Raw genomic sequence first — 26,175 nt, 5'->3', positions numbered from 1 at the left:
TTAGAGCATTTTAGTAATAAAAAATATAATAATAAAATACATTTAAAAAAGAAAATTGATTTTGTTTTTGCATTATACAAAAACTACAATTCCCACAATGCCATGTTGCATCTTGTGACATACCCGCTCGCCTGGTCATGTGACCGCAGCAACAGGACAGCATGGCGGACGTGGAAGCAGCGAAGTCTCTGAGCGGTTTGTTGAACGGAATAGCTCAACACGTTTATTACAACAACAGCGACGTGACGGAGGAGCTGCTGAGGGTCCAGCTGTTCCCGGACCTGCCCCGGGACCAGTTCACGGCTCTGCACGAGAAGATGAAGGGCCTCGTGAAGGTAGAGAAACACCTGGAAGTAACGTTTAGCACCAGTGTTAGTATATAAGGTAGTTATATAAAAGCAGTATATAAAGTACTTCAAATTAGAAGTATATAAGGTAGTTATATAAAAGCAGTATATAAAGTACTTCAAATTAGAAGTATATAAGGTAGTTATACATAAGCAGTATATAAAGTACTTCAAATTAGAAGTATATAAGGTAGTTATACATAAGCAGTATATAAAGTACTTCAAATTAGAAGTATATAAGGTAGTTATATAAAAGCAGTATATAAAGTACTTCAAATTAGAAGTATATAAGGTAGTTATACATAAGCAGTATATAAAGTACTTCAAATTAGAAGTATATAAGGTAGTTATATAAAAGCAGTATATAAAGTACTTCAAATTAGAAGTATATAAGGTAGTTATACATAAGCAGTATATAAAGTACTTCAAATTAGAAGTATATAAGGTAGTTATATAAAAGCAGTATATAAAGTACTTCAAATTAGAAGTATATAAGGTAGTTATATATAAGCAGTATATAAAGTACTTCAAATTAGAAGTATATAAGGTAGTTATATATAAGCAGTATATAAAGTACTTCAAATTAGAAGTATATAAGGTAGTTATATATAAGCAGTATATAAAGTACTTCAAATTAGAAGTATATAAGGTAGTTATATATAAGCAGTATATAAAGTACTTCAAATTAGAAGTATATAAGGTAGTTAACGTCAGCTACCCAGCGGTATATAAAGTACTTCAAATTAGAAGTATATAAGGTAGTTAACGTCAGTTCCCCGGCGGTATATAAAGTACTTCAAATTAGAAGTATATAAGGTAGTTAACGTCAGCTACCCAGCGGTATATAAAGTACTTCAAATTAGAAGTATATAAGGTAGTTAACGTCAGCTACCCAGCGGTACATAAAGTACTTCAAATTAGAAGTACATAAGGTAGTTAACGTCAGCTACCCAGCGGTATATAAAGTACTTCAAATTAGAAGTATATAAGGTAGTTAACGTCAGCTACCCAGCGGTATATAAAGTACTTCAAATTAGAAGTACATAAGGTAGTTAACGTCAGCTACCCAGCGGTACATAGAGTACTTCAAATTAGAAGTACATAAGGTAGTTAACGTCAGCTACCCAGCTGTATATAAAGTACTTCAAATTAGAAGTATATAAGGTAGTTAACATCAGCTACCCAGCGGTATATAAAGTACTTCAAATTAGAAGTATATAAGGTAGTTAACGTCAGCTACCCAGCGGTATATAAAGTACTTCAAATTAGAAGTACATAAGGTAGTTAACGTCAGCTACCCAGCGGTACATAGAGTACTTCAAATTAGAAGTACATAAGGTAGTTAACGTCAGCTACCCAGCTGTATATAAAGTACTTCAAATTAGAAGTATATAAGGTAGTTAACGTCAGCTACCCAGCTGTATATAAAGTACTTCAAATTAGAAGTATATAAGGTAGTTAACATTAGCTCCAACATTAAAGTGATCAACACAATAATCATCAATAATTGGATCCAATAATATCAGATACATTCATGTGTAATGGGCCATTCTGCACAATGAGTACTTTTACTTTGGATACTTCAAGTACATTTGGATGATGGTACTTTTGGTCTTCTGGAGTACTTGTGTACTGAAGTAACATCTGGAATGCAGGAGGATTTTTCCTTTGTGGTATTTGTACTGTTACTGCAGTACAGGAGCTCAGTACTTCTTCTGCTGCTTTCATTCATTGGGCTCTTCCTGTGTGTGTCAGCAGGGGGCAGCACAAACACAAACATCATCCCTGTTGTCCCAGTGACCTGAACTCTGTCGTCCTCAGATCCACTTTTCTCTTTTCCTTTTCTCAACCAAGTAAAAGTCTCGTCGAGGTTAAAATTCAGTTTAAAACATTCAGGACAGACTCATGAGACAACACATGAAATACTCGCCTCAGAAATACTCTCACAAATACCTGTGAAACCTTCTCCTCTCCTGTCCCTCAGTCCATCGCCACAGCGGATATGGACCACGCCCAGCTGGAGGCCTTCCTCACGGCTCAGACCAAGAAGCAGGGCGGTGCTGGGCTGAGCTCTGAACAGGCCGCCGCCCTTACTCGCTTCTGGAAGAGCCAGCGGGTCCGGGTGAGGGAGAGCTTGTTGGCTCAGAGCCGATGGGAGCCTGGACTCAGGGGTCTCTCCTGGAGGGTGGACCTCCAGACCGCAGCCAGCCAGGGAGGTGCGGTGCACAGTGGCCCGGTCGCCCTGATGGAGCTGGAGCTGGGCCGGGCTGGACAGGTGACACAACCAGGAATTTTACTATGAATACTAGATTCTGAGTCCCTGTTCCCCGAAATGTTTATCATACTGAGAAAAAAGTGCATTTATGTTAATAAAGTCACAAAACGTGTTGGAAGTTTTCCTTAAGAGGAGCCTGGTGCTGGTCTGGTCTGGTCTGGTCTGGTCTGTGGTTAACTGGGCAGGATAAAATCATAGGCTAGGTTATGCAGCATCAGGCCCAGAGATGATGTGAAGTAACAAGACTCTTAAATATTTTTATTAAAACTATAATAATTTATTATTTATGCTTTAATATTAATGTGTTTTTTATTTAACTTATAGTAAAAAATAATGTTTTCATATTGTTTAATTCCACTTTGCTCTTTGCTGTTCTATCAACACTACCTGATGGTTTTTCACATTAAAAGCCTACCTTTAAAGTGAAGGTTTTAAGAGTTTTAATGTGAAAATTGATTGATTCGTGGTAGCTGAACATCATGTAGGGAGAAAAGAAAAGACTCTTGTCAAGACGAAACATGGAGAGAGTTTGAAATAACAGTCTAATGGCTTTATTTTACAAAATAAAAGCTTCTATTTGAGAAGTTATGGAGTCAGTATAGTCACATCCAGTCTGACAGTGAGTGCTAACTTTGCTAACGTGCCAACTTTGTACTTGTCACCTCCAGTGTAGAAGTTTGCAGAAACCTGGACTGAAGTGGACTGTGTGTGAAATAGTCCAACCCCCAAACTTTCACCACAAACTTCCTTTTTCCATAAACTGAAGACGGTGATCGTAGCTCGCTGCACATTAAATCGGCCTCTGGTGCAGGTTGGCTGTTTCCAGACCACCTTGTTTACATACGTGCTGCAGTTTGCATGTGTGTTTTTCATGTTGCGTGACTTTTAACACCACTGTGTCCAGCTCAGTCCAGCTCAGTCCCACACGTCCAGTCGTCAGGCTTCTCGTGGTCCTGATACTTTTGTCCAGTCTACAAACCACGAGTCTTCAGGCTGAGTTTTAGGGCTGCTGTTGATTATTTGTCGTAGCTTTAACCTGGAACAGTCCTGCTGCTGCAGACCTGGATTATCTTGGCAGATTTGTGTTTTTCTGACTTTACTGTTTTCTTACAGTCTAAAAAATACATGAATGAATTTATTCAAGTCCTAATAAAATAATCATCAGCTGATGATGTAACACCAGAAAGACAAAATGAATAGAAGAACAACAGAATGAGACACGAGAGCAGCAGCAGCAGCACGGGACAGTTGGACGTAGTGAAGAGACACATGAGACTCATCGATGTAACATCTTCAATAGGCTTCATTCATTTTTCAGGAGCAGGCCACAGGCCACAGTCTGATGCTGTTAGTGCAGCTATGGTTCCCATAGTCCTCTGGACAGGAAGAATAATGCTGTTCTGAGATCAGTTTGCTAACGTCAGCCTGGTTGTTTCAGCCTGTATTTCTTTAGGATTCTTTATATGCTGCCACACTGAAGGAAACCCTGAATGGTGCCACATTAATCCATTTGTCTTTCATTAAAACAACTTTTAATAATCGGTACTTGTCCAAACCAAATCCCTTTGTTTTGTCACAAAATCAAACCAAAGGTTGTTTAGCTTTAACGTGACGCTCTGCCCAAAGTCTCCAACTTGTCAATTTAAATCAGGTAGTTTTGGAAAGTTGCTGTGGTTCTCTGGAGTTTCATGTGGTCCAGAAAAGCCTGGACTGCGACAGTGTTAAAATGTGCTGTCTCTGTCAGGAGTCGGAGTTTGTGTGTCTGGAGTTTGACGAAGCCGCAGTGAACCAGGCGTTGAAGAAGATGGCTGAGATCCAGGAGAGCATCGACAGGATTGTTCACCGCACCTGAGCCTCTGGAGAGAGTTTCTGTGAAACGGCAGAGGAACGGTGAGGAGTGACTCTGACTCAGACTCAACCGTCCTGTTTTCCTGTCAGTCTGCTTTGTCTCATCTCAGTCAGCAGCGTCACACCCGTGTTTACCTTCATCCTCAGTAAGGACATACTGCCTGTGATATCTGATCACACGGTGTCTGTGCATTTCAAGCCCCAACGTCACAAACTTTATTTGAAGGGTCTGACCGGCTCTGGTTGCTTTCTTAACCCGACTATTTCAGTTTTCTGGGTGATCTTTGTGGACTGCTCCTCTGATGAGATGAAGGCTCCTCTAAAAAAGAAAAACTGTACAACTTCTGCACCGTCAGTTTTACGCAGATTGTGGAATAAAAACCTGCATGTGTGATCTGAAAAATCTTAACTGTGATCATAGTGTTTTGATTCTGAATATGTGTGTTCAGACTGAACGGTCCCACGTAGAGACGCACATGGACGCCCATGGACGTGACACATGGACGCCCATGGACGTGACACATGGACGCCCATGGACGTGACACATGGACGCCCATGGACGTGACACATGCATCTGAATTTGTGAAAAATAACAAGAATATAAAATTTGCTTTGAACGACTGACGAGCACATTAAATATCATCCTAGCATTAGCATTGTGGCTTCTATATTCAGTTGATTGACTAATGGTAGCATGTTAGCACACTAGCAGCTGTCGTGTTATTGACGTTAATGCAGTGGTGTCAAACTGCCCACCTGAGACCACCTGAGACCACCTGAGCCCACCTGAGCCCACCTGGTGTCAGGTGCACAGATCATTGGTTATTTAGAGGAACAAACACCTGCAGGGACGTTTGACACCACAGCTTTAAGGGACGCTCATGAAAATGGACCCGTTTGTTGTGTTTAATGTTCAGCTCAGTAATTAAACTCTTGTCTGGTCATAAATCAGCTCATGGTTCCTGTTGATGAATAAATAAGATGTTAAAATAAAACCAAAGTTTATAGTTTTATTAGGTGATTTCACTGTGGTGGTAATCAGTCTGATTAGGTATCTGACATGCAATAAAAGACTAAGATCACCTTAATAAATAAACCAAACAGGTTCAAGCTGCAGGATCACACCTGCACATTTAAACACATGACACCGATGAATCATAATGATACTTTCACTTCTTAGTTGTTCCTTATACCAGAGCAATGGTCAGTTTAACGGTTTGGGGGCGTAGATACAGTAAGATCATCCTCTTTGTCCTATAAACGTCAGTGTGGACATGTTCCTGTACTTCTGGACTTTGTTTGCTGAGTTTTATAAAGAAAACTGCTCAGTGTAAGTGTTTTCATAAACTCAGTGACATCAGTAGACTTTGAATCATGTGTTAACGTTTAAGACAGAGACAGACTGTAAAGCTGTGGTTGTTGTCAGGTGCCATATATTTAATATTGGTCCTAACCAGATTTTAAAGGACCTGTTGTGTTTTTCCATGTAGTTTCTACAAGGAGCTGTGGAACAAGTTTGTTCTGCTGCCTGGTAAAGTCACTAACGTACCGGACTCTGGAGTTCGGAGTCACCTTAAACTGTAGAACTAAAGAAATGTAAATATCAGATTTATTGAGATAAAACTTCTTGTCGACGTAATAAATAAAAATAATAAATAAATACTTTATACTCTGTAAATCATTTATGCATTGCTGCCATCAGTCTGACCATGACCAGTGATTTCATCAGATGAAGCCTGAGGGGTCAGAGGTTAAACAGTCTGGACTCTAGAACTGGACTCATGTGGATGGTCCAGCTGATGTTTACACTTTTAGGGTTTAAATGCAGTACTCTTAATGGAGTATTACTACTGAAGCTGAGTACTTCTGTGTGTTTGCTGCCTAACAAACACATTTATCCCGTGATGAAGTTATGGCCGCACAGCTACAGTGACAATGAGTAATAAACATTCAGTCGTATTCTGGATTCAGTTCATGGGGCCCAGGTTTACAGGACCACGCGGCCCCAGGTCGCTAAATCCGAACCACGGCGCGTTTCGGTCTGCCGGTGTGGAGGAGAGGGAGGAGCCAGTGCGCACAGGACGCACCGAAGACGCGCATTTGTGCAGATCCTTGTCCGCTTAGACAGAAGAGGGACTTCTCTGTGTCGGAGATCTGATGGGTGTCTAAGAGTCCGGTTTTACAGAGGTCAGTTTTTTATGAGGATTGCCGTGCGTCTAGGTCTTCAAAACCCTGAAAGACGAAGACGTTTTGATTCAGGTCCAGCCTGTTGATCCGCTCAGGACTTCTATTGAGAACCCGACCTGGGGTCTGTCCCTAAAGTATCTTCCGGAGATTTAAGAGGCAGGTTAACATGAACCTCCTGAGTCTAACCGCTGGATAGATGCGGACAGTAAAGACTACTACTACTACTACTACTACTACTACTACTGCACTTCAGCCCAAATCTGAGGTATTTATACTTTACCTGAGTATTTCCATCTAGTACTACTTCATCCTTGTCCTGTTCAGGATCAGATGGATCCAACAAAATCCAGTCTGATCATCAAACTTTATTGATCCCAGGTGGGAAAATTCCCAAGATACCCAGCAGTGTACTTCAAGTACATTTGGATGATGGTACTTTTACTGCAGTAACATTTAGGATGCAGTACTTTTACCTGGAACAGAGGGGATTACTACAGTTACTGCAGTAAAGGAGCTGAGTACTGTTACTGTCAGTGAACATTAGTTTGAAAACACATTTTCAGCTCATATTGTTGTTCAGCTGCCGTTTAAACAGTTTTTGTACTTGGACTTAATCACCATTAAACAGGAACTAAAGTACCATCATCATAGTAAAGTGTAGTACTGTGTGTGTGATGTTAACCTGTTGTTTTGTTTGATCCAGGTAGATCCAGAAACACACACCTGGTCGTCCCTTTCCTCCTTCACCCTGCGGCTCATCCACACGAGACCAGAAGACGCCTGGGTCCACACTGGACCAACCGGCCCATCGTCTCTCAGTCTGTCACAGGTGTGTGGCATGTAAAACCCGAATTAAAGGTCGTAAGAAAGTCCCTCAGCTCGTCCTCAGTCGGTCAACTGCACCACAAACTGCGGCTGCCAAAATCCCCATAAAGTTGGATCCATGCCTCTTTAATCTGGTTTCACTTTGGGATTAAGTGTCAGGTTTATTCCAGTGTTTATCACCACATTCAGATGTGATCAGAGGACGTTTCTGCTGACAGTGGCTCTTACATAAAGACACTATCAGCCTAAAAACCACCTGTTCGTGCGCAGCTATAAAGGTTTTAATGCCGAACGGTGCCGTAAAAACCTTCTTGTGTTTATTTAACATCAATAACAAAGAGTAAACATTTGTTTATCCTGTTACTCTGACGCTTTACGTGACACCCGGTGGTGTGGGAGTTTCTCTGAAGCTTCTTGAACAAATAAAAAGGAAGCTTATTAATATGTTTGTGTTCTGTGTGTGCAGTCAGCACACAATGACGAGGACTGTTCAAGTAAACTGAATTGGAAACGTGTGATTCCTGTCTTGTCGTTGCTGACGAAGGGGGAGGAGGAAAAATGTTCATGAGCCCATTCCTGCAGGGATGAACATGGCGCCTTGTGTGCATCTGCTCTGAAAACTAAACCTGTTGGGACAGATTCTTCCAGTCCTACCGTGGTTTGAGGGTTGACCCAGCAGCCTGCCGATGTTTCCAGATGCTCCTTTGGATCCTCGCTCTGCTGTAAGTCTGCCTGCTGAGGCTGCGGTTCTGCAGGTTTTACGGTGTTTGTTCCTCATGTTCTGTGATTTTAAAGGATCTCTTGTGTTGTTTCTCGATGCAGAGAGGGGGCAACATGACTGTGGTGCGCACTAAGGTGGGGGTGTTTTGTGTGGTGATGATGCTCAATGTCTTCGTCTGCATCCTGATGTTCCTATCGTGGAACAAAAGTGACAAAAGTGGCCACCACCTGGTTTTAGTCCCATCCCAGGGGTTTTGGCAGCAAAACGTACTGAGCAAATCCTTCTGGAACAGGGAGCAGCAGCGCCTCGACTTCATTTATAACCCCATCATCAATTCGGCATTTTCCAGCAACTCCTTCGCCATGCTCCCACATTGGCTGAATGAGACTGGTCCCCTCAACCCCTGCGAACCGGACTACAGAGTCCACACACAAATCAAGGACTACAACTCTCTGCCACAGCGCTTTCAGGATTTCCTCTTGTACATGCACTGCAGGACATTCCCCCTACTGATAAATCAGCCCCATGTCTGTGATGACACCCCTTTTCTTCTGTTGGCGGTCAAGTCACTGGTCCCGCATTTTGATCGGCGACAGGCCATCCGTGAAACATGGGGTAGGGCGGGAGTCTTGGCCAATCGGACTGTGGTCACAGTGTTCCTTCTAGGCAGCACCTTGCCAACGGACCACTTCCCAGACCTGCTGTGGCTGTTGGTCCACGAGGCAGCGCTTCACAAAGACCTCATCCAATGGGACTACAGAGACACCTTCTTTAACCTCACCCTAAAGGAGGTCCTCTTTCTGGAGTGGTTTAGCAAACACTGCCCTAAAGCCCAGTACATCCTGAAAGGTGACGACGATGTCTTTGTCAACACGTTGAGAATTGTTGACCTCCTGAAAGACCTGTCGGAGGTCAAGGCCAAGGACTTGTTTATAGGCGATGTTATCAGTAATGCTGGCCCACACCGAAACCAGAAGCTCAAGTACTTTATCCCAGAGAGTGTGTTTGAGGGGCAGTACCCAGACTATGCTGGTGGTGGAGGATATCTGTTCTCTGGCCAGTTAGCGCTACGCCTTTACAACATCTCTTGGCAGGTAGCCTTGTATCCCATAGACGACGTCTACACAGGAATGTGTCTGAACAAGCTGGGCCTGGCTCCTGAGAAGCACACCGGCTTCAGGACCTTTGACATTGAGGAGAAATACAGGTCCACTCCCTGCATCTACAGGAGCTTGATGCTGGTTCACGGTCGGACGCCACAGGAGATGTTGAAGCTCTGGCCGTGGATTATCCATCCTGAGCTGGACTGCCAGTGAACACTTTCATTCATCTTAACTCTTTGCACCTTTCAGCACCTTAAATTAGTCCCAAAATATTTATTAAAGTCAGCTTTGTGTATTGGATTCTGTCCACCAGTTAAAGTATATCCACATAACTCAAACATTTATATTGTACCTTACTATTGATAATGTTACCAAGATAGCACATGTACAGGGGATCCTAATAAACTGACCGGGTCCGGCACAGGGGTACCTAATAAACCGACCAGGTCCGGCACAGGGGTTCCTAATAAACTGACCAGGTCTGGCACAGGGGTTCCTAATAAACTGACCAGGTCCGGCACAGGGGTTCCTAATAAACCGACCGGGTCTGACACAGGGGTTCCTAATAAACCGACCAGGTCCGACACAGGGGTTCCTAATAAACCAACCGGGTCCGACACAGGGGTTCCTAATAAACTGACCAGGTCCGGCACAGGGGTTCCTAATAAACCGACCGGGTCTGACACAGGGGTTCCTAATAAACAGACTGAGTTTATTATTTTCATTTACAATAAATATGTAAAAACTACCTGTGTCTGTTGTTTTGCTTTGTTTTTTCAGAGTTCTGTAAATCACATGTGCAGTAACAAACTACTAAATGTATAAATGTTAGAAAAAAAGAATTTTTCACGACACACGAGCACTGAACTGCAGGTTCAACATCACCACCATACTGTGGACCACAGGCAGCACAACACAAGACACACAACATTAAAAACCTGTGGTCAGCCTGTAGATTTACTTTTACTTTGTTCCTGTAGTTGCTTTGCTAAGTGGTTTCACAGAGTTTTCCATCAATTTTTCTCAATTTTACTTCAGTGGAAAATAGAAAAATATATTTGCTTTGGGGAATACGGTGGCTTAGTGTGCCTCACAGCAAGAAGGTTCCTGGTTTGAAACCCATCAGGGGCCTTTCTGTGTGGAGTCTGCATGTTCTCCCTGTGCTTGTGTGGGTTTTCTCCAGGTACTCTGGTTTCCTCCCACAGTCCAAAAACATGTATGTCAGGTTGATTGGTGACTCTAAATTGCCCATAGGAGTGAATGTGAGTGTGTGAGGTTGTTTGTCTCTATGTGGCCCTGTGATGGACTGGTGACCTGTCCAGGGTGGACCCCTGTCTTTCACCCAAAGAGAGCTGGGATAGGCTCCAGCTGATCCCTGGGACCCTGGTAAAGGACTAAGTATTTGCTTCCTTGAAAAGCGGTTCACCAGGTCAGGAAGTTCTCCTTGAGCTGGAAGAACTTGGCTGTGAGTTAGAATGTAAAACACAACAGCGCCCTCAGGTGGATGGAGTTGAGATTATCAGCCAGTAAAAAGAAACTCAATCATGTGGTTGATGAATTTCACCTGCTCGGAGAGGAAAGGAAACCTGCAACTTAACTGGAGCTTTGAGGCCCAGCTGGACTCACCTTCCACACATTTAAGTGGATTTGGTAGAAAAATGCTACGACAGAAAAGCTGGAGCTCAAAACGTGTGCTACTCATGATTCTGCTGATATTTGGCTTCTTCAGGAAACTGTGTGAGGCACAGGTAAGACCCCGTGAGCTCTGAAATCAGCTTGTTTTGTCATAATTGATCAAAACTGATCAGTGTTGATTTCTTTTCACAGGTGGACAGAGAAGAAGAAGCCAGCAAGATTCCAGGTAAGACTGAGTGTTTTAAATGAATCGGGCGGTTTGAGGACTATGATCAGGCCTGTAAAGGTAAACAGGTCATCATCTAAATCTAAAGGTGAACCCTGTCAGTGGAATTAATTCAGGGCTTTATTTTGTTAAACCTGATAGATTAGTAAATAATTGGCTCTTAATTTCAAATTATAGTTTATACATGATTCATATTTCTTTTCTTTCATTTGTGTATTTCTTGCTCAAAGCTACTACTAAAAGGAAAAAGCGAGTCTGTTCAGCTGCTGCCTTCAGAGTTGTTAGGTCCTGCTCAGGGACTTGGTTTCCACTGATGTTTAATGCACAGCTCTGGTCTTAAATGATCCGAAACGTGTGACACCTCGGTCTGGTTGGTCCCCCCAGATGGAGCAGATGGAGCTGGCGGCGCTGCTTTCTTCGCCCTGCGGAGCTGCCACCAGCTGCTGCACGGCAACAGCGGGGAGTTTTTCTCCCCGGACTACCTCTGCTCCAACCCGTCCCTGTGGTGCAACTGGACAATCCAGGTGGATCCTGGGAAAAGGATCCATCTCCACTTGGGGGACTTGACCCCCGATGATGTCTGCCACCTCAAACAGGATCAGATCCATGTGGATGAGCCCACTGGCCCTTTTGGGGTTCACGGAATCCTGCAGACGTGCTGGCAAGAGGCCAGGTACACGTCATCCTCCAACACTCTGTATGTGGTGCTGCTGATTGGAGGTTGGCCCAGCCCACCTTACAGGGGCTTCTATGGCCGCTACCAGGCGTTTGGACCCCCGGTGGCTTTCAACCCACAGGAAGGCTTCACAGGAGGAGGCAGGCAGTCAACCCCATCTGCTGGACTCATGGACTTGAATGAACCCGGAGTGGATACGAATGGTGGACAGATGGAGTCAGAGTATCCATCACCAGTGGATTCTGCTCTGTCGTATGATTATTATAACCAGCTTTCAGTCCGGAGCGCTGAGCTGCCCTGGGAGGCTGAGGACTCAGACACTGAGGTGGGTGGATGCAAACTCTTGACTCAGGACATGCTAGCACTTTCTCCACCACTACTCGTTTTCCTGACAGGTGTGAAAGCTGCACTCACAGACCAGTATGACCAGTGTGAAAGGTGCCACCTCAGAGTCTTTGTTGGAAAACAGCTGGACACAACTCGACCTGCACTCATTGGGCTTATTCAGCATCTTTGAGCAGAGGGTTGTGGTTTCAGTAGTCTTCCTGTCTTCCTGTCTGCTACTAACCACATTTTTTTTTTCTCTTAGGTGCATGAAAACCTCCATGTTTACCCAGTCACAGCAGCACCCATAGTGCCAGCATCCACCCTAGAGACCTTCCAGTCAGGAAGAGGTGTCGCTCCCACACTTGCAAACCAGGCTGTGTCTCAAGACCACACGCTCAAACGCACCACCAACACCCTGACAGCAATACGCAGGCATGTGGAGGACGCTTCACACCATCTAGAAGAAGCTGCTGTTCCAGGGGCCGAGACAAATACCCAGAGCTGGACAGAACCGAAGTCAGAACAAGCTGGAGACGGCGAGAACCAAACTGAGATTGACGAGGACTCAGACCAGAATCCCTCCCCTTCAGAAAAACCAGAACCAGAGGAGCCTCATCCTCACCCCAACATGGTGGAGCCCCTGTCAGACCACAGAGAGAACCGTGAGTACACCTGACTCCACCTTTTTTATATGAACCTCTGGTGCCCTGAGATCAGTCTGTCAGTACCTGTATCTGTTAGAAAGTCAGAGTGATGAAAGATGGAACAAAACAAAACCTCTCAAATGTGATGACGAGACAGAAAAACCACAAGTATGCAAAAGTAAAAAAAGACAAAACAAGTAACAATGAACACAGAGATGAAAAGGAAATAAAACATTTGTCTAATAGAAAACCTGCACTCCAGATGTTACTGCAGTAAAAGTCCAAAAGTAACATTAACTACCTTATATACTTCTAATTTGAAGTACTTTATATACTGCTGGGTAGCTGACGTTAACTACCTTATATACTTCTAATTTGAAGTACTTTATATACCGCTGGGTAGCTGACGTGAACTACCTTATATACTTCTAATTTGAAGTACTTTATATACCGCTGGGTAGCTGACGTGAACTACCTTATATACTTCTAATTTGAAGTACTTTATATACCGCTGGGTAGCTGAGGTTTACTACCTTATATACTTCTAATTTGAAGTACTTTATATACCGCTGGGTAGCTGACGTTAACTACCTTATATACTTCTAATTTGAAGTACTTTATATACTGTTTATATATAACTACCTTATATACTTCTAATTTGAAGTACTTTATATACTCCTGGGTATCTTGGGAATTTCCCAACAGGGACTGTTTGTCCTTAAAGTTTGACCGTTTGTCTCTTGCAGCTGATGTTAGAAATCACTCTGTCAGTCCACATCTTCCTGGTGGTGAGTACTAACAACATTATCTTTTTAAACACATTTCTTTATTCGTGTATTCGCATTTAACTGTCAAAATAAGATATTTTTAAGTGTAAAGATCAAATTAATTTAAACAGCAGATTCAATATTAAAGTACAGGCCATAGCCTTATGGTCTTCAGTTGTTCTGTGTGTTGATGTTGATCCTGCCTTCTTGTAGAAATTGTTGAACTGAGCTGCTGCTTCTCTCTAACAGATCACCTGTTCGAAGTGGCTGTGGAGGTGAACCTCAGCCAGGACTTGGAGGAGTCCTGGGACAACCAGGTCAAGTCCCTGCTGCTGTCGGTCAAGACCGTGGTATGTTGATGAAAACAGAGCAAAGATGTTAAAGGTGCACGTGTAAAGTCAGTGAACAGGCTGTGAAGGCCAAACTCATCGGACCACTGGTGTTTCTGCAGATCAACCATCAGCTGGAACCTCTGCACACGCCGCTGTCCATGTCTTCTAAAAGACTAAAAAGGTCGGTACACAACAGCCTGTCTGAGGACATGAAAGGTTCTACAACTGTTCTCATATTTCTAAAGACATGAGGAGAATCATTTAGGAAACTTGATCTGAAGAGATGTCAGTTGTTAGCCCAGTTGTTTTGGGGGAAATAGAAAATGTTGACTGACTCCACCGTTACTGTTTACATGGACACTGATGTGATCCAATATAAGTTGTCTGACATGTGCAAAGTGTCTGCACCTGCTCTGAAGAGTTTAATCTGCAGGAAATGAAACAGTAGAAGAAGAAGCTAGTCTGATTGGGTTGATGGTTCTGTGGATTCTGGCTTGGTTCATCTTGTTTGAACAGCCTTTGGTCCATCAAGGCGTCCAACAATGCTTAAATGTTTGAAAGGCTCCAACAAAAATGTCGTATCAGCCACAGACCAGTTTGGTTTTGGTGCCTCCATGTTTCTGCCCCCCCCAGAAACTCGTCCCATCACCTAATGTTCCCCCCACGTGGGTCAGACATGAGCAGAAAGAACCTATTGATTCCAACAAGAGAGAGACGATGGGATCAAGTGTTTCCATGATCAATATTTTCCTATTGATCTGATTCTTAAAGGTTTACACCCCCCGCCCCATTCCCTTTGGAAATTCCTCCTAATTGGGCCCATCTGTTCCCACTGAGGTGGTCACATGATTATTAGTGGAATATGAGGCTCCATGCAGACCCAGTTATACTGATGGTTTGTTAATCAGCAATATGTCCTGGCTGTGTGTGTAGGTTGAAGGCAGGAGTGCTGTACATCCTCTGGCTGCAGACTGGACCGGCTCCTGGAGGCCCACAGGTCCACAAGACCATCAGCTCCATCCTGCAGGGCCTTATCGCCACCAGCATCAGCCTGAGGGAAAACCGCGGGACAGCTGTCATCATCTCGGTGTCGACTGAAGGTACAGCAGAGCTCGAGCCTTTGGGATAAAAGGGAAATGTTCACTAGGGAGCATTTTAGGTTTGATTCACACATTCACAGCTGTGTCACATCTGTTCCTCTCAGAGAGCGACCTATATGTACAGCACTGTCCTCACACCATTCAGGAAACTAGAGGAGAGAGTGTCCACATGTGGAATCTGTCCCAAAAAGTCTTTGCTAATGTCCCTAAAATTAAAGGTCACAGACACAAACACAAATGATGAGATGGAAGTTTCTTCCTCAGCTGTTGTTTTTGTCATAACAAAGAGAAGGTCAGGCCTGGAGTCCAAGCTTTGGTTTGGAAAACACTGGAGTCTGAACCAGTTCTGAGTTCATCATGGCACTAACACTGAGCTTTCTGCTTTGGCTGGAAGAAGAAACACAATCAGGAGACTGACAGTACAGAATAGACTGAAACGCACCTGAAGTAGAAGTACCAGGGGGGACGGATCAGGGTAAAAAAAATCCAAACAAATGTTTGTAGTGCACTTCACAGTTCAGGAGTTGTGTATGAAAATGTAGAAAATGCATTGCAGACTGCCTCAAAGTAGTGACCTCTGTACTGTGGTCCAATCGTTTCCACCTGATCTGTCCAGTGTCTTAAAGCGATCCTGCTAACCACACACACGGTTGACGAACCTCACATCCGTAGCTGAAGTGAAAACAAGATCTCAGGAGGCCAGAACCACTTCTCAGATCTGTGTGTGTATCCCTGTTGTCTGGTGTGTGTTTCAGATGTGAATGAGTGTGGGACCCAGCTGGTGCTGTGTGATGTTAATGCAGACTGTGTCAATCAGTTCGGGACGTATTCGTGCCGGTGCAGGCCGGGCTTCCAGGACAGGTCCCGTCTGGGATCAGGAGGAACCATCTGCGTGGACTTGAAGGCTGCAGGTATCCATGGTTTACTCCGGCCACAGTTTTATTTAAAGTGCACAGACTAAAGTCCAGAGGTGAACAGCTGCTGCCTTCCTGTTGTGTGCCTGCAGGTTGCGGCTCAGGCCTGTCTGCTGAGACTAAGGGCGTCTACGTGCTTTTCTTCCTGCTCAGCTCCCTCTTCCTTATACTGGTGGTGGTGGCCGCCATGATGTACCACCGTCACCACCGGGGGTCGTTCCTGGTTCGCTGCCACAGCAACAGCAGCAGCCACAGTTTCTCTCCTCCAGACCTCAACAACAACAACAACCAGCCTCATCACGGCTACTCCTGCCCTGGTGACAGCCACCTGCCACCCCCACCCGTACCCGCCCGAGGCCCCAGAGGGGGTTGGACCCAGGGGAAGGAGGGCAGTCCAGCCATAGACCTAAGGCTGCTGCGCTTCAGCCTCCTACAACCGCCGGACGGCTGCCAGGAGCCACAGGAGAGCGGGAAGACGTGAGCAGAGCTGTGTGGCTCCACAGCATCTTCACCTCTTAGTGTTGTCCACTGTTTGTAATGTGTTCCATTAAAGTCACAACCAAAAGCATTTCCTGTTGACTTGGCATCTTTCTGTGCAGATTATCGGTGTTTACTGTGATGTGCTTTCAAAAGGCTTCATCTGCCGTACATCTTATTTGACATGTCCAGGTTCATAAGACACAATAATGCCAAAAGGTGTTTGCTTAGAAAGAAGACGTTATGCATGAGGAAGGATATAAAAGGAAATATCAGTTAAAGCTGCTCATTTTCAGTGGATAAGTCGGGACAAATTAGCATCAGCATACACAATCACAGCCCTGGATCATGTTAGAGTTCCTAATTACGCTGCTACAACCTTAGAACCCTTTGCTCTCAGAGTGCAGGTCTACTTATGGTTCCCAGAGTTTCCAAAAGCAGACTGGGAGGCAGAGCCTTTAGTTATCAAGCTCCTCTCCAGTGGAACCAGCTCTCAGCCTGGGTTCAGGAGGCAGACACTCTGTACTTTTAAGGCTAGACTTAAAACCTTCCTCTTTGACAAAGCGTATAGTTAGGGCTGGCTTCAGGCAACCCTGAACCATCCCTTAGTTATGCTGCTATAGGCCTAGACTGTCTGAGGACCATCGGTGCACTGAGCTCCCCTAACCCTCCCCTCCATGTATATTCCACCATTGAATGTCACTAACCTTGTGCTCTCTCTCTCCCCTAGTTTGTGCTCTCTCCCTCTCTCTCTCTCTCTCTCTCTCTGTACCTTCTGCAGGTGTCCCTGGTCCTGGAGCTGTATATCACTGATGGGCAATTACTGGCCCCACCAACTTGCAGTGTCTATTTGTTGTTTATTGTTGCTGTTCTTTTCTCTCTGCTCTATCCACTCACCCCAACCGGTCGAGGCAGATGGCCACCCAAACTGAGCCCGGTTCTGCTGGAGGTTTTTTCTTCCGTTAAAGGTCCGTCTCCATCACCAGGTGCTGCTCACAAGAGATTTGTTGTTTCTATGAGTAGGTCTATTCATTGAAACTATTGATTTCATTGTGTTGTAGTTTTCCACTGTTTCAGTGTCTGGGGCCATGATGTGTGTTTTACAGGTTAAACAGATGCTCTTGCTCAAGGACAGGAAGTGCGTGGACCAGTGACCTCCCAGTTACAAACTGGCCACAGTGCATCACTGTGTGCAGGGAGTGAAGTATAGTCTGTGCTGGCCCACCCAGCCCAAACCACTTTAATAGGCTTACAGCAGCTAATCCAGGTCTGTGCTGTCACATGGGGAGTCTGCTGACCTTATTCTGCTCTATCACAGGCTGCTTTTCTTTGCAGCTCACACAGATGTTTGAGCTGTGATGAACACGCCATTCACTACCTGCTCAGCACCAAACCACAGACACACCAAGTTAGAGATCAGCTGGTTAAAGAGGTGACATAAAGAGATTGATTCCTGGAATTAAATTCATCCGGTAGGCACAAACACGACTTCAGTGAAAGGAGAATTTTGAACATAAGGAATTATTTGAGCGTTTATAGTCATATTTGAGTCTGGGGTGCAACTGTTTCCGGTTCACCCGTCGTCCTTCCTGGACGATTTAGGTTGATGCTGACCGCTGCACACCGGGAACAGCTGCTGTGTTGGAGCTGCTCTGACCAGTCATCTACATCACAGTCTGGTCCCTGTCCAAGTCGCTCAGATCCTTAAATTTTTCCAACTTCAAGACCTGATACATCCTGCCTGACAGCTGCCTCTGTATCAGATCATCAGTGGGTTTAATCCTGGGCTGCCTGGCATATTGTTATGAACATTGTAGTTCTGAGTTGCTAAGAAATATTTGGTTTTTGTTTTGTTCAGATATTTTAAGATGCAGGTGGCTGTTGTAGTTCACCTTCTGTTCTATCAGCTGCAAATGTTCAACCTTTTTCAGTCCAGACTTTGGTGCAGAGGACAGGACTGTGTTTGTGGAACAGGCCAGCACATATTTGATTATAAGGTCTGAGATGGAGCACAGAGGCGGCACAGTCCTGGATGTAAAAATAAGTCAAATCAGTCCTAAGACTAACTGGCCACCAATGCAAAGATGTGCTGCGCTGCTGTTTGATGGCACCTGACCAAAATCACTAGTTGCAGTTTAACAGTTTTTTTTACTATGTGCATGTTTTAGTGCACTTCCCTTTTAATATGTTATGGTGGTTACTTCCAGATAGGTAGGTGTGTGTGCGCGTGTGTGTGCGCGTGCATGTGCGTGTGTGCGTCCCCTGACAACCAGCTGAGGAATGCTGACCTTGCATCTCCAGTCAGGATGAGCTGCTCAGTAATTCCATCAGTGCTGAATAACCTGATCCCACAGTTACAGCTTCATTATATTAGAGGAATCGGGCTCATGCCACACTGTGTTGGAATCGACTCCCCTGCAATTTATTTTTCTATTAGCGGAGTGAAGTGAAGATTGTCCGGTGAGCTGAGGGTTGGAGAAGGGGCTGTTCGGCCTGATAAGACGGTCAGAGAACCTGCTGAGCACGGCGACTCTTAGCTCTGATTGGATGAAGATATGAAATGGGGGACTGACCAACCACACCGACTCTAACCCGTAGACCACACCCGACATGATCCGCTGCTTAAGGCCGTGGATGTAAATGAATGTAGTGGAATAAAAAGTTAAATATTCTCTTAATCCTTGTGTAGTGGACGTACCAAGTAGTGAAAAATAGACTGTGTGCATCAGTAAAGCATTTAGTTGTTTAGTTGACAGTGTGCAGCTTGCAGGAATGTGGTATGAAAAGGCCTTAAACTCAGAAAGAGCCTAAAATACAAAACGCAATTCTCTGGTCTGAGCACAGTTTACCCGATAGGAAGAGTCTGACCTTTGGTTTCATCACAGTCAGTGACAGTAGCTCAGACTCAGGCATGATGCAGGGACCAGGAAGCCCACTTACCACAACAGGCCTCTAGTAGTCCAACACCTCATCCCATATAACTCAGGCTGTACCACTACCATCGCTGCAGTGAGCAGGTTTCTCCTACAGGGGGCAGTGCGTAGCCTCTGCCTCTCTCCTTCCTCCTCCTCAGGCTTTAATCATTCATCAGGCATAACAAGAGCAGCATTTATAGTCATATCCATGTAATAAAGGAGGTGTCTCTTTGTCCTTTTTCTTTCAACACATTGTCACAACCCAGAGCCTTAATCCTGCAAACTGACGGACAGTTGCATCCTGGGAAAAGGGCTGCATGCCATTGTTTGAGTGAGTCAAATCTGTTAAGCCCTAATTCTTTTGTGGGCATTTGCATACTCGGAAGTATTCTTTTACTGAAGGGCCAAATCCGCCTTGTGTGTGATGTGAGGCATTTTTAGTATCATTTGTTGAGTATCTACATGCGCTATTAGCGCTGCATAATACCTCCATATAATACGGTGGCATAATCTTTCAGATAAGAAGGGTTTTTCTAAAGTGTAGCATGATGTTGGGATGAAATGCTGCAATTTCAAGCAGATTCAAACAGGCTCAAATGTCATCAGAAATGTCAAGTGCCTCTGCAGAGACAGGATAGCGGAAATTTGTTTTATCATTTTCATCACCTTCCTCGAATTCACCTTCTAGTTCAAAGACCCAGTTCGGCTCAGACCACTTCCATGTAATGGGTCTGGTGCTGTAATAAAGACCTCTGACTCACCTGGTCTCTCTCTTTTTCTCCTCCCTGCCTCTGTTCATCCTGATCTTCCATTTCTTTTCCTTCCTCATGCTCTCCACTTGTGTCTATGCCCCTCGTTCCCGTCCTTCTGGTTATAGCAGGATGTCTTTACACTCTTCTGCAGAGTTTCGCTGATAAACTGTTGGTTATCTGTTAGTTATCTGTCTGTGGCGCTCGGCACAGTGTGCTTCACACATTCACACCCTCTGCAGGCCTTTTCTCTGCTGCTCTCTGGAGTCCCGTCTGCAAAAGCTCAGATAAGATTGTTGAGCTGAGACGGCAGGTGGACAGCTGAGGCATGAAGGTCTGTTCTGTTACAGCAAACTATGACAACCCTTTCCCAAAAAGTCTAAAGTCTTACATATGAAATTACACTGGGTTTTATAATTCTGTAAAAAAGAGGGGAAAAAATCTTGGTCATTTATTTTCCAGGATTTGAACAAACAGGCTGTGAATCAGACACTGACAGTAGTCCTAAATGAAGTGTCCTCCAGTCAACATGTTTTGCTCCAAATAGCTACAGAAACAGAGGTTTTATTTTCAGACTAAGACATATCTCCATCCAGGCTCAGCCAAACATCTGACACAGAGCAGGGGTGTTTGTGTTCATTACATGACTGACTGCCCTCAGTCAGACAAGACACTACATCCTCACTAGCTGCTCTATAAATAGGTCATTTGAGTTGTATTTTGAGATAAAGCCTGTATTTAAATGGAAAAAATGAAGTGCAAGTACCTGAAAATTGTATTAAGTATAGTATAGTACAGTAAGTACATTGTCCTGACCAACTACATGGCTTTGCCCAGATAAGGAGCCTGGTATAACCATAAAGGAAGCGGAAGGACACCTGCTAGTCAAAGCGCAGGGCCCAGTGGCGCTACCGGCAGGCTAAAGGGAGACCCGCTAGCAAACAAACCTGCGGGTAAACGTTAGAAAATGAAGTAAAAAGCATAATAAAATATTGTCACAAACGAACAGTAATGATGAACACTTTGTTGATATCTCATAGATTGGAACCAGCAGCACTCTGCTAACTGGTGCTGACGGGAAGAAGTGAAATTTACCAAACTGGTGAGTCGTTCTAAAATCGTAGCTAGCTAATGTGCTAGCGCTAAGTATTAGCATGTGAAGCTAAGCTAGCGGTCTGAAGCTAACAAGTCTGTATTTTCATTTAACTGATAGTTATACGCGTTATTAGCAAACAAAGCCCTGCGTTAACGTTTAAATAAGAACTTTATTGTTGAAATAACCGTATTTTAAAACGCTAATTGTTTTTGTATTTGGGTATTTTTGAAGTGTTTATGTGCTAAGTTATGTTAGCATTGTAGCTGTTAGCATGTTATTTCATTAATGTTTATCTAAAGTGAAACAAGTTTTCTAGATGTATGTTCATTTATTGACTTTATACTCAATACTTTTGTTAAAATTAAACACTGTATGCATTGCTGAGCAGTGGACAAAGGTTTTTGATAAGAAATTCATTGGTTGAGATGCTATTGTAATAGTTTGACCATTTAAAAACAGTGATTGTATGTATGAATATCTTATTTATGCTTAAGGAATTAACTAATTGTATTATTTACATTCTTCCTTGCAACCCTCTAATTTTAATTAAGGTTTTATTGGTCTAGTCTGTCTATTTAAGGGAATCTTATTAATGCAGGTCCTCAGCCTTCCCTCTTTTCTGCTGACAGTAAGATAAACTCAAGCCCAGAGTCCCATATACACAACCCATAATTTCTGACGGACTTGGGGTCTGCACCGCTTTGGGTGAAATATGAGTTCTGCTAAAACGAAGGAACAAAGTCACTTCTGCTGAGTAATGGTGCTTGACGTTTAAAAAAACAATCAGTGTTCATGACTCCAGCCGTTCATTGATATCAACACTTCACTTGAAAGTGATGTTATGTTACAGCAGTGGTTCCCAAATTTTTCTGCAGGGCCTCCCTTCTTGGATAAGAATATTTTCTGATGCAGCATTGTGTTTAGCTGGGAGCCCTTTCACAAGCTTGTCCATATTATACGTGACATGTGACCCCATGCAAACACTCCACGCTCTTTCTCAGGGCCTGCCCCTCATTTTGGGAACCACTGTGTTACGGTGTCCTCGTCATACCCTCATGTTTGTTATGTGTATTTAAGGTTCTGATGCTGTCTGACCATCCCATATGCAGTTTGGGCAAACCATTAAGTCCCAATTAAGGTCTTTTTGGCTCTTCATTGGGTGGTGGGTGGTTTTTACATCGCCTTCTTTTCCTGCGTGTTGCTTTGAGTCCTGTCCTACAGCTTGGGCTGAAAAAGGGAGTTTGATGTGGTGGATCTCCTGCTGATATAATTGTGCAGAATTATTGTTGAGCTGGTCTGCAGAACTTGTGCCCTAGAACATGCTGTACGGCTGATACATTGAAGACCAAATTTATTCTAGTGGTGTAACGGACTGTAGTTATTCCATAATCCAATACACATGAACTACAGATTAACGTTTAACCATCACACTGTCAAAACACAGTTTATTGCTGCTGTTACTTTAAGCTTACATAAAAATTACTTAATGTTTATAAAGTCAAAATTTTAGTAGATTTGGTTTCACAAACTACGATTATGTTTAGAAAAATATAGCTGTGGTTAAAATCCCTTTTATAGGCATGAGTTTGTGTTCTGTTGCATTATTACTCAATTGCTAGATGTCTGTTAAAAGCCAAACACTTGAGAGTTAAAGACTCCAGATTACAGACATTAGATGCATCTTAATGGAAAGTAGGTTTAAGGAGCTCCAGAACTCCAGTACTGGACCGATAAGAAAAAAAAACTGGTTTTAAATCAGGTAAAGATTTTTAATCTCTGTTAATTCAATCTTTTTCATTTTCAGATGTCTGACACAGTATATGGCCATTCCATTAGGTCAGATAGCTGCGAGTCAAGTCAGAAAACCTGTTTTTTGAGGCACTTCAGTGCAGGTAGTAGAGTTAAAGAGGTTGTAAGCAAACCCCCAGGTCAGTCACACTTATTGGAAGAGCTGAACAGTAAAACTGTCTCTGGCTAAAGTGATAGAAAGTCACTTTTGTTGTTTCGTGCTTCTTACCTCTTCTTACTTCATTTAAGATCTCAGCTATTAGTCAGTACAAAGTTATCGTAACCGACAAAAACAATGACCTGAACAGATAAAAGGACCAAATCTGTATTAAAGCCGAACTATCCTTTTGCATTTAAAGCCAGGTTTTGTGTGACAAGCCTCTATCTGGCTCTCGTGTACAGCGTGTATGCAGCCTTGGCTCTCTGTTCAGATCCTTTGTTAAGGATGTTTCACTGTGTTGCACCATCACTTTCCCTCCCTTTCTTCCCAATGTCACACAGTTAGAGAATTTGCGGCCGCTCTGCATCTGTTCTCTGGCTGCTGTTTGTCTGTTTGTTTTGTTCTTTCCTCCTGTGTATTTAAGCGGTGATTTCTGCCGGCGAGGGACACGTGAAAAGAGCCATGGCACGAAGAGAAAACAAGCCCTCAGAGACGAGGAGGAGGAGGATGAAATGACAACACAAGGAATGAAACAGGGCCCAGGAATAAGCTGCGATTAAAACTGAAAAACAATCAAACTGCAGAGATGAGAAGAATAAAAGAGAAAAAATACACACACAACAATGAAAGCAAATACAAGAAGCAAACAGGGAATGCTGTGTGTTTGTGAAACGACCCAGGCGAGTGCAAATTACACCGACTGCCATTTCTGGATGCCTGGCATCAAAGAGAAGAGTTTTGTTTCTCTGACTAAATGACAGCACTGGATATCAATGTGTGGTGCTTCCTCTGCTGCTGTGGGATCAGTGTATGTGACAATCACTGCATGTTCAGGTTCGGGGTGGACATGAAAACTGTGTCTTAGTTTGGAAAATAGAGCAGTTGTAGAAACCTCAAAAGTTCTGTCTGTTGGGAAATGTCCTGGGTGTTCTTCTTCTCTAAGACTCTAAAGATAAAAATCTGTAATGGACTGAAGCTCCGTAGTTACATTTTTGTTAATATTGGAAGAATTTTCCTTAATGAGCTTGTTACAGTGGCTTTGAATGAGGTGATACCATGAAAGGCCAGAGCAAAGAGAAGGACACAGTTTATCTGAACGTGTGGCTTATGAATAAATTTGACTTGAGTTCCTGTGCAGTGTGTCACCTCTGTTGTAGTTCGCTCGGGTCTACAGCTCTCTGGGTTTTGTGTTGTTCCAGTTCAGCGGCTCCCTGACGTCCCGAAACCCGGGCTTTTATGACAGATGAAGACTTTTTAAGTGCCTCTGTGTGGAGGCAGTGGACTGGCTCCTCTTAATTAGTACTTTGTCTCTGCTTCGACGTGACCTTTTCTCTTTTGCACTTTGGCTAAATTGACTCCCACTTCTGTGCTGAGTGTTTCCTGAGTTGTACATGAGCGCTGGTGCGTGGCTTCTCCTCTGGGTGCTGCACTACCTTATGTAGTTAAGGTTCAGCTGGTGGTTTGGCCCGCCGCTTATCGGGTCAGTATTGTCTTTTTCTGTTTTATTGCTTTATTTACTACTGCTGTCATTTACTGATATATATTGACCACTGACCACATCAGAGTTTTTATATACATTTATATTTACATTTTTAATTTAGTAACTTTCCTGGTAGCTTCAGATATCAGTGAGTAATGCAACCAGAATAACACACACACACACAGAGTGATTTCCAGGCTCTGCCGTGGCATTCCTCCTCGGAGACCCTCCACAACCATCACCTCCTCCATTTGGAGAATCAGAGATGACCTTTGCATGAATAAAGTCAAAGAGGATTAAGGCAGAAGAGACCTTCGCAATGTCGGCCGAGGGGAGAAGCAGGTGCAGCCTCCTTTTGAACGTGGCTTGAGTGTCGATGTCTCCACCTGCCTGAAGGCCACGCTGTGTGTGTTTGTGATGCGTTTGCTTGGAGGCTGCAGATAAACAAAAGAAACTGCAGTTTTGGGAGATTTGAGGAAACAGAAGCCGGTGCCCTGTGTGATTTACATATGAGGAATTATTATAATCCCACTGTTACTGGTAGTCTTTAACCCATCATCATGATAACATCTCTGGTTAATATTCTTATCTGATTTATGCTCTTATCTAATCCATATATTACAAGATGTACACCCAGAATCTGTTTCCTTAGGAGAAAGATCTGTCCATCATACTGCTTAGGATTATTGCAGTTTCCATTAGCTGCCTTTCTTTCTCTGCTTCACTTTACATGCTACGCCATGCTCGTTTTCCATCCTGCAGCAAAAACACATCCAAGAATTGTTATTGAATGTTTAAACCAATTAGAAAGAAAAAACATTTGATTAAAAATTAATCACAGCAATAATCGGAATCTGTGTTGTTACAGAAAGTTTTGTCATGTTCACATTGTCAGATTAGTTGAATAAGAACATGGACACATAAAATACTTAAGTGCTCCAGTGTTTGATCATATACGTACACCTGAAACCATATTGACCACTGTTCTGAATCGCCACAGTCCACTTCCTTATTCATTGGCCAGTCATGTGCAGGTCAAGCTTTTAAAGGCTTCTCTCCTCTGAAGGAGGCATGTCTAAACATGGCACCAAATTTTAAACAAAGTGTAAGTGTCATTGTTTATTCAGATTTCCCTTGATATCATATCCCATATCCTAAAACTGTGCTGGCCTAAGTGTCACCAACTGGACAAAAAACTTAGTCCAGATGAGACTGTGAAGGAGCAGCAGTTAAAAACTAAAGATAAATTATGTGATCAGAGAGCGATGGTAGAAGAAACCAATAGCTTTGACACACGAGGGAGCTGTAGTTTTGATTTTGTTTTTGTTTTTTTTTTCTGGCTATTGTTTAAAACCACGAAGGGCTCAGATTTTAAAAGCACGTGATGCCAGTTTGTTCCAGAATATGGACGTAAACACCAAGAACATGCTTAATTTTTTCAGAAAGGGTTTTCCTATTTCCAATCGAAGACACTTAAATGCTGAAACACATTAATGTGATGTTTCCAGGATTTAGCAATGACAGGAGAACTCCCTAAACGTACCATTAAACAAATGGCTGGCATGTGAAGTGATGCTGAGGAG

At 43.5% G+C, this 26,175-nt stretch overlaps 3 protein-coding genes across 6 annotated transcripts; all 3 read left to right on the top strand.

Moving 5' to 3' along the window:
- The first annotated feature begins 129 nt into the window (after window positions 1-129).
- On the top strand, window positions 130-5,465 carry commd1 (copper metabolism (Murr1) domain containing 1). Its single transcript, XM_026304265.1, has 3 exons — window positions 130-335; window positions 2,332-2,622; window positions 4,367-5,465. The coding sequence occupies exons 1-3, from the start codon at window positions 162-164 to the stop codon at window positions 4,472-4,474; spliced, it is 573 nt and encodes a 190-aa protein (XP_026160050.1). The 5' UTR covers window positions 130-161; the 3' UTR covers window positions 4,475-5,465.
- A 154-nt stretch (window positions 5,466-5,619) lies between these two features.
- b3gnt2a (UDP-GlcNAc:betaGal beta-1,3-N-acetylglucosaminyltransferase 2a) lies at window positions 5,620-9,835 on the top strand. 4 transcript variants are annotated; one of them, XM_026304264.1, is made up of 4 exons: window positions 6,248-6,922; window positions 7,361-7,486; window positions 8,121-8,204; window positions 8,305-9,835. In XM_026304264.1, exons 3-4 carry the CDS (start codon window positions 8,169-8,171, stop codon window positions 9,517-9,519), a joined length of 1,251 nt encoding a protein of 416 aa, XP_026160049.1. In that variant the 5' UTR covers window positions 6,248-6,922; window positions 7,361-7,486; window positions 8,121-8,168; the 3' UTR covers window positions 9,520-9,835. The 4 variants fall into 4 exon arrangements, with proteins under 4 accessions (XP_026160048.1, XP_026160049.1, XP_026160046.1 ...); XM_026304261.1 differs by having other exon boundaries at window positions 8,027-8,204; XM_026304260.1 differs by having other exon boundaries at window positions 7,949-8,204.
- A 1,171-nt stretch (window positions 9,836-11,006) lies between these two features.
- On the top strand, window positions 11,007-16,425 carry LOC113128036 (uncharacterized). The gene is made up of 10 exons (XM_026303080.1): window positions 11,007-11,054; window positions 11,134-11,167; window positions 11,552-12,168; window positions 12,433-12,832; window positions 13,561-13,602; window positions 13,831-13,931; window positions 14,033-14,094; window positions 14,847-15,013; window positions 15,769-15,924; window positions 16,020-16,425. The coding sequence occupies exons 1-10, from the start codon at window positions 11,007-11,009 to the stop codon at window positions 16,406-16,408; spliced, it is 2,016 nt and encodes a 671-aa protein (XP_026158865.1). The 3' UTR covers window positions 16,409-16,425.
- Window positions 16,426-26,175: the final 9,750 nt, after the last annotated feature.

This window comes from Mastacembelus armatus, chromosome 1 (genome assembly GCF_900324485.2).
Source record: "Mastacembelus armatus chromosome 1, fMasArm1.2, whole genome shotgun sequence".
Lineage (NCBI taxonomy): Eukaryota > Metazoa > Chordata > Actinopteri > Synbranchiformes > Mastacembelidae > Mastacembelus > Mastacembelus armatus.
This window is presented reverse-complemented; position numbering and strand designations above follow the sequence as displayed.

What these genes read in the sequence shown, in the direction of transcription:
- b3gnt2a (XM_026304263.1), top strand. Translation starts at nt 8,169, where the DNA reads ATGTTTCCAGATGCTCCTTTGGATCCTCGCTCTGCT. An exon ending in CTTTGGATCCTCGCTCTGCT is followed by an intron (nt 8,205 to 8,304) that starts GTAAGTCTGCCT and finishes TTCTCGATGCAG; the next exon opens with AGAGGGGGCAACATGACTGT.
- commd1 (XM_026304265.1), top strand. Translation starts at nt 162, where the DNA reads ATGGCGGACGTGGAAGCAGCGAAGTCTCTGAGCGGTTTGTTGAACGGA. An exon ending in AGATGAAGGGCCTCGTGAAG is followed by an intron (nt 336 to 2,331) that starts GTAGAGAAACAC and finishes CCTGTCCCTCAG; the next exon opens with TCCATCGCCACAGCGGATAT. An exon ending in AGCTGGGCCGGGCTGGACAG is followed by an intron (nt 2,623 to 4,366) that starts GTGACACAACCA and finishes TGTCTCTGTCAG; the next exon opens with GAGTCGGAGTTTGTGTGTCT.
- LOC113128036 (XM_026303080.1), top strand. Translation starts at nt 11,007, where the DNA reads ATGATTCTGCTGATATTTGGCTTCTTCAGGAAACTGTGTGAGGCACAG. An exon ending in GTCAGACCACAGAGAGAACC is followed by an intron (nt 12,833 to 13,560) that starts GTGAGTACACCT and finishes TGTCTCTTGCAG; the next exon opens with CTGATGTTAGAAATCACTCT. An exon ending in CGTGGACTTGAAGGCTGCAG is followed by an intron (nt 15,925 to 16,019) that starts GTATCCATGGTT and finishes GTGTGCCTGCAG; the next exon opens with GTTGCGGCTCAGGCCTGTCT.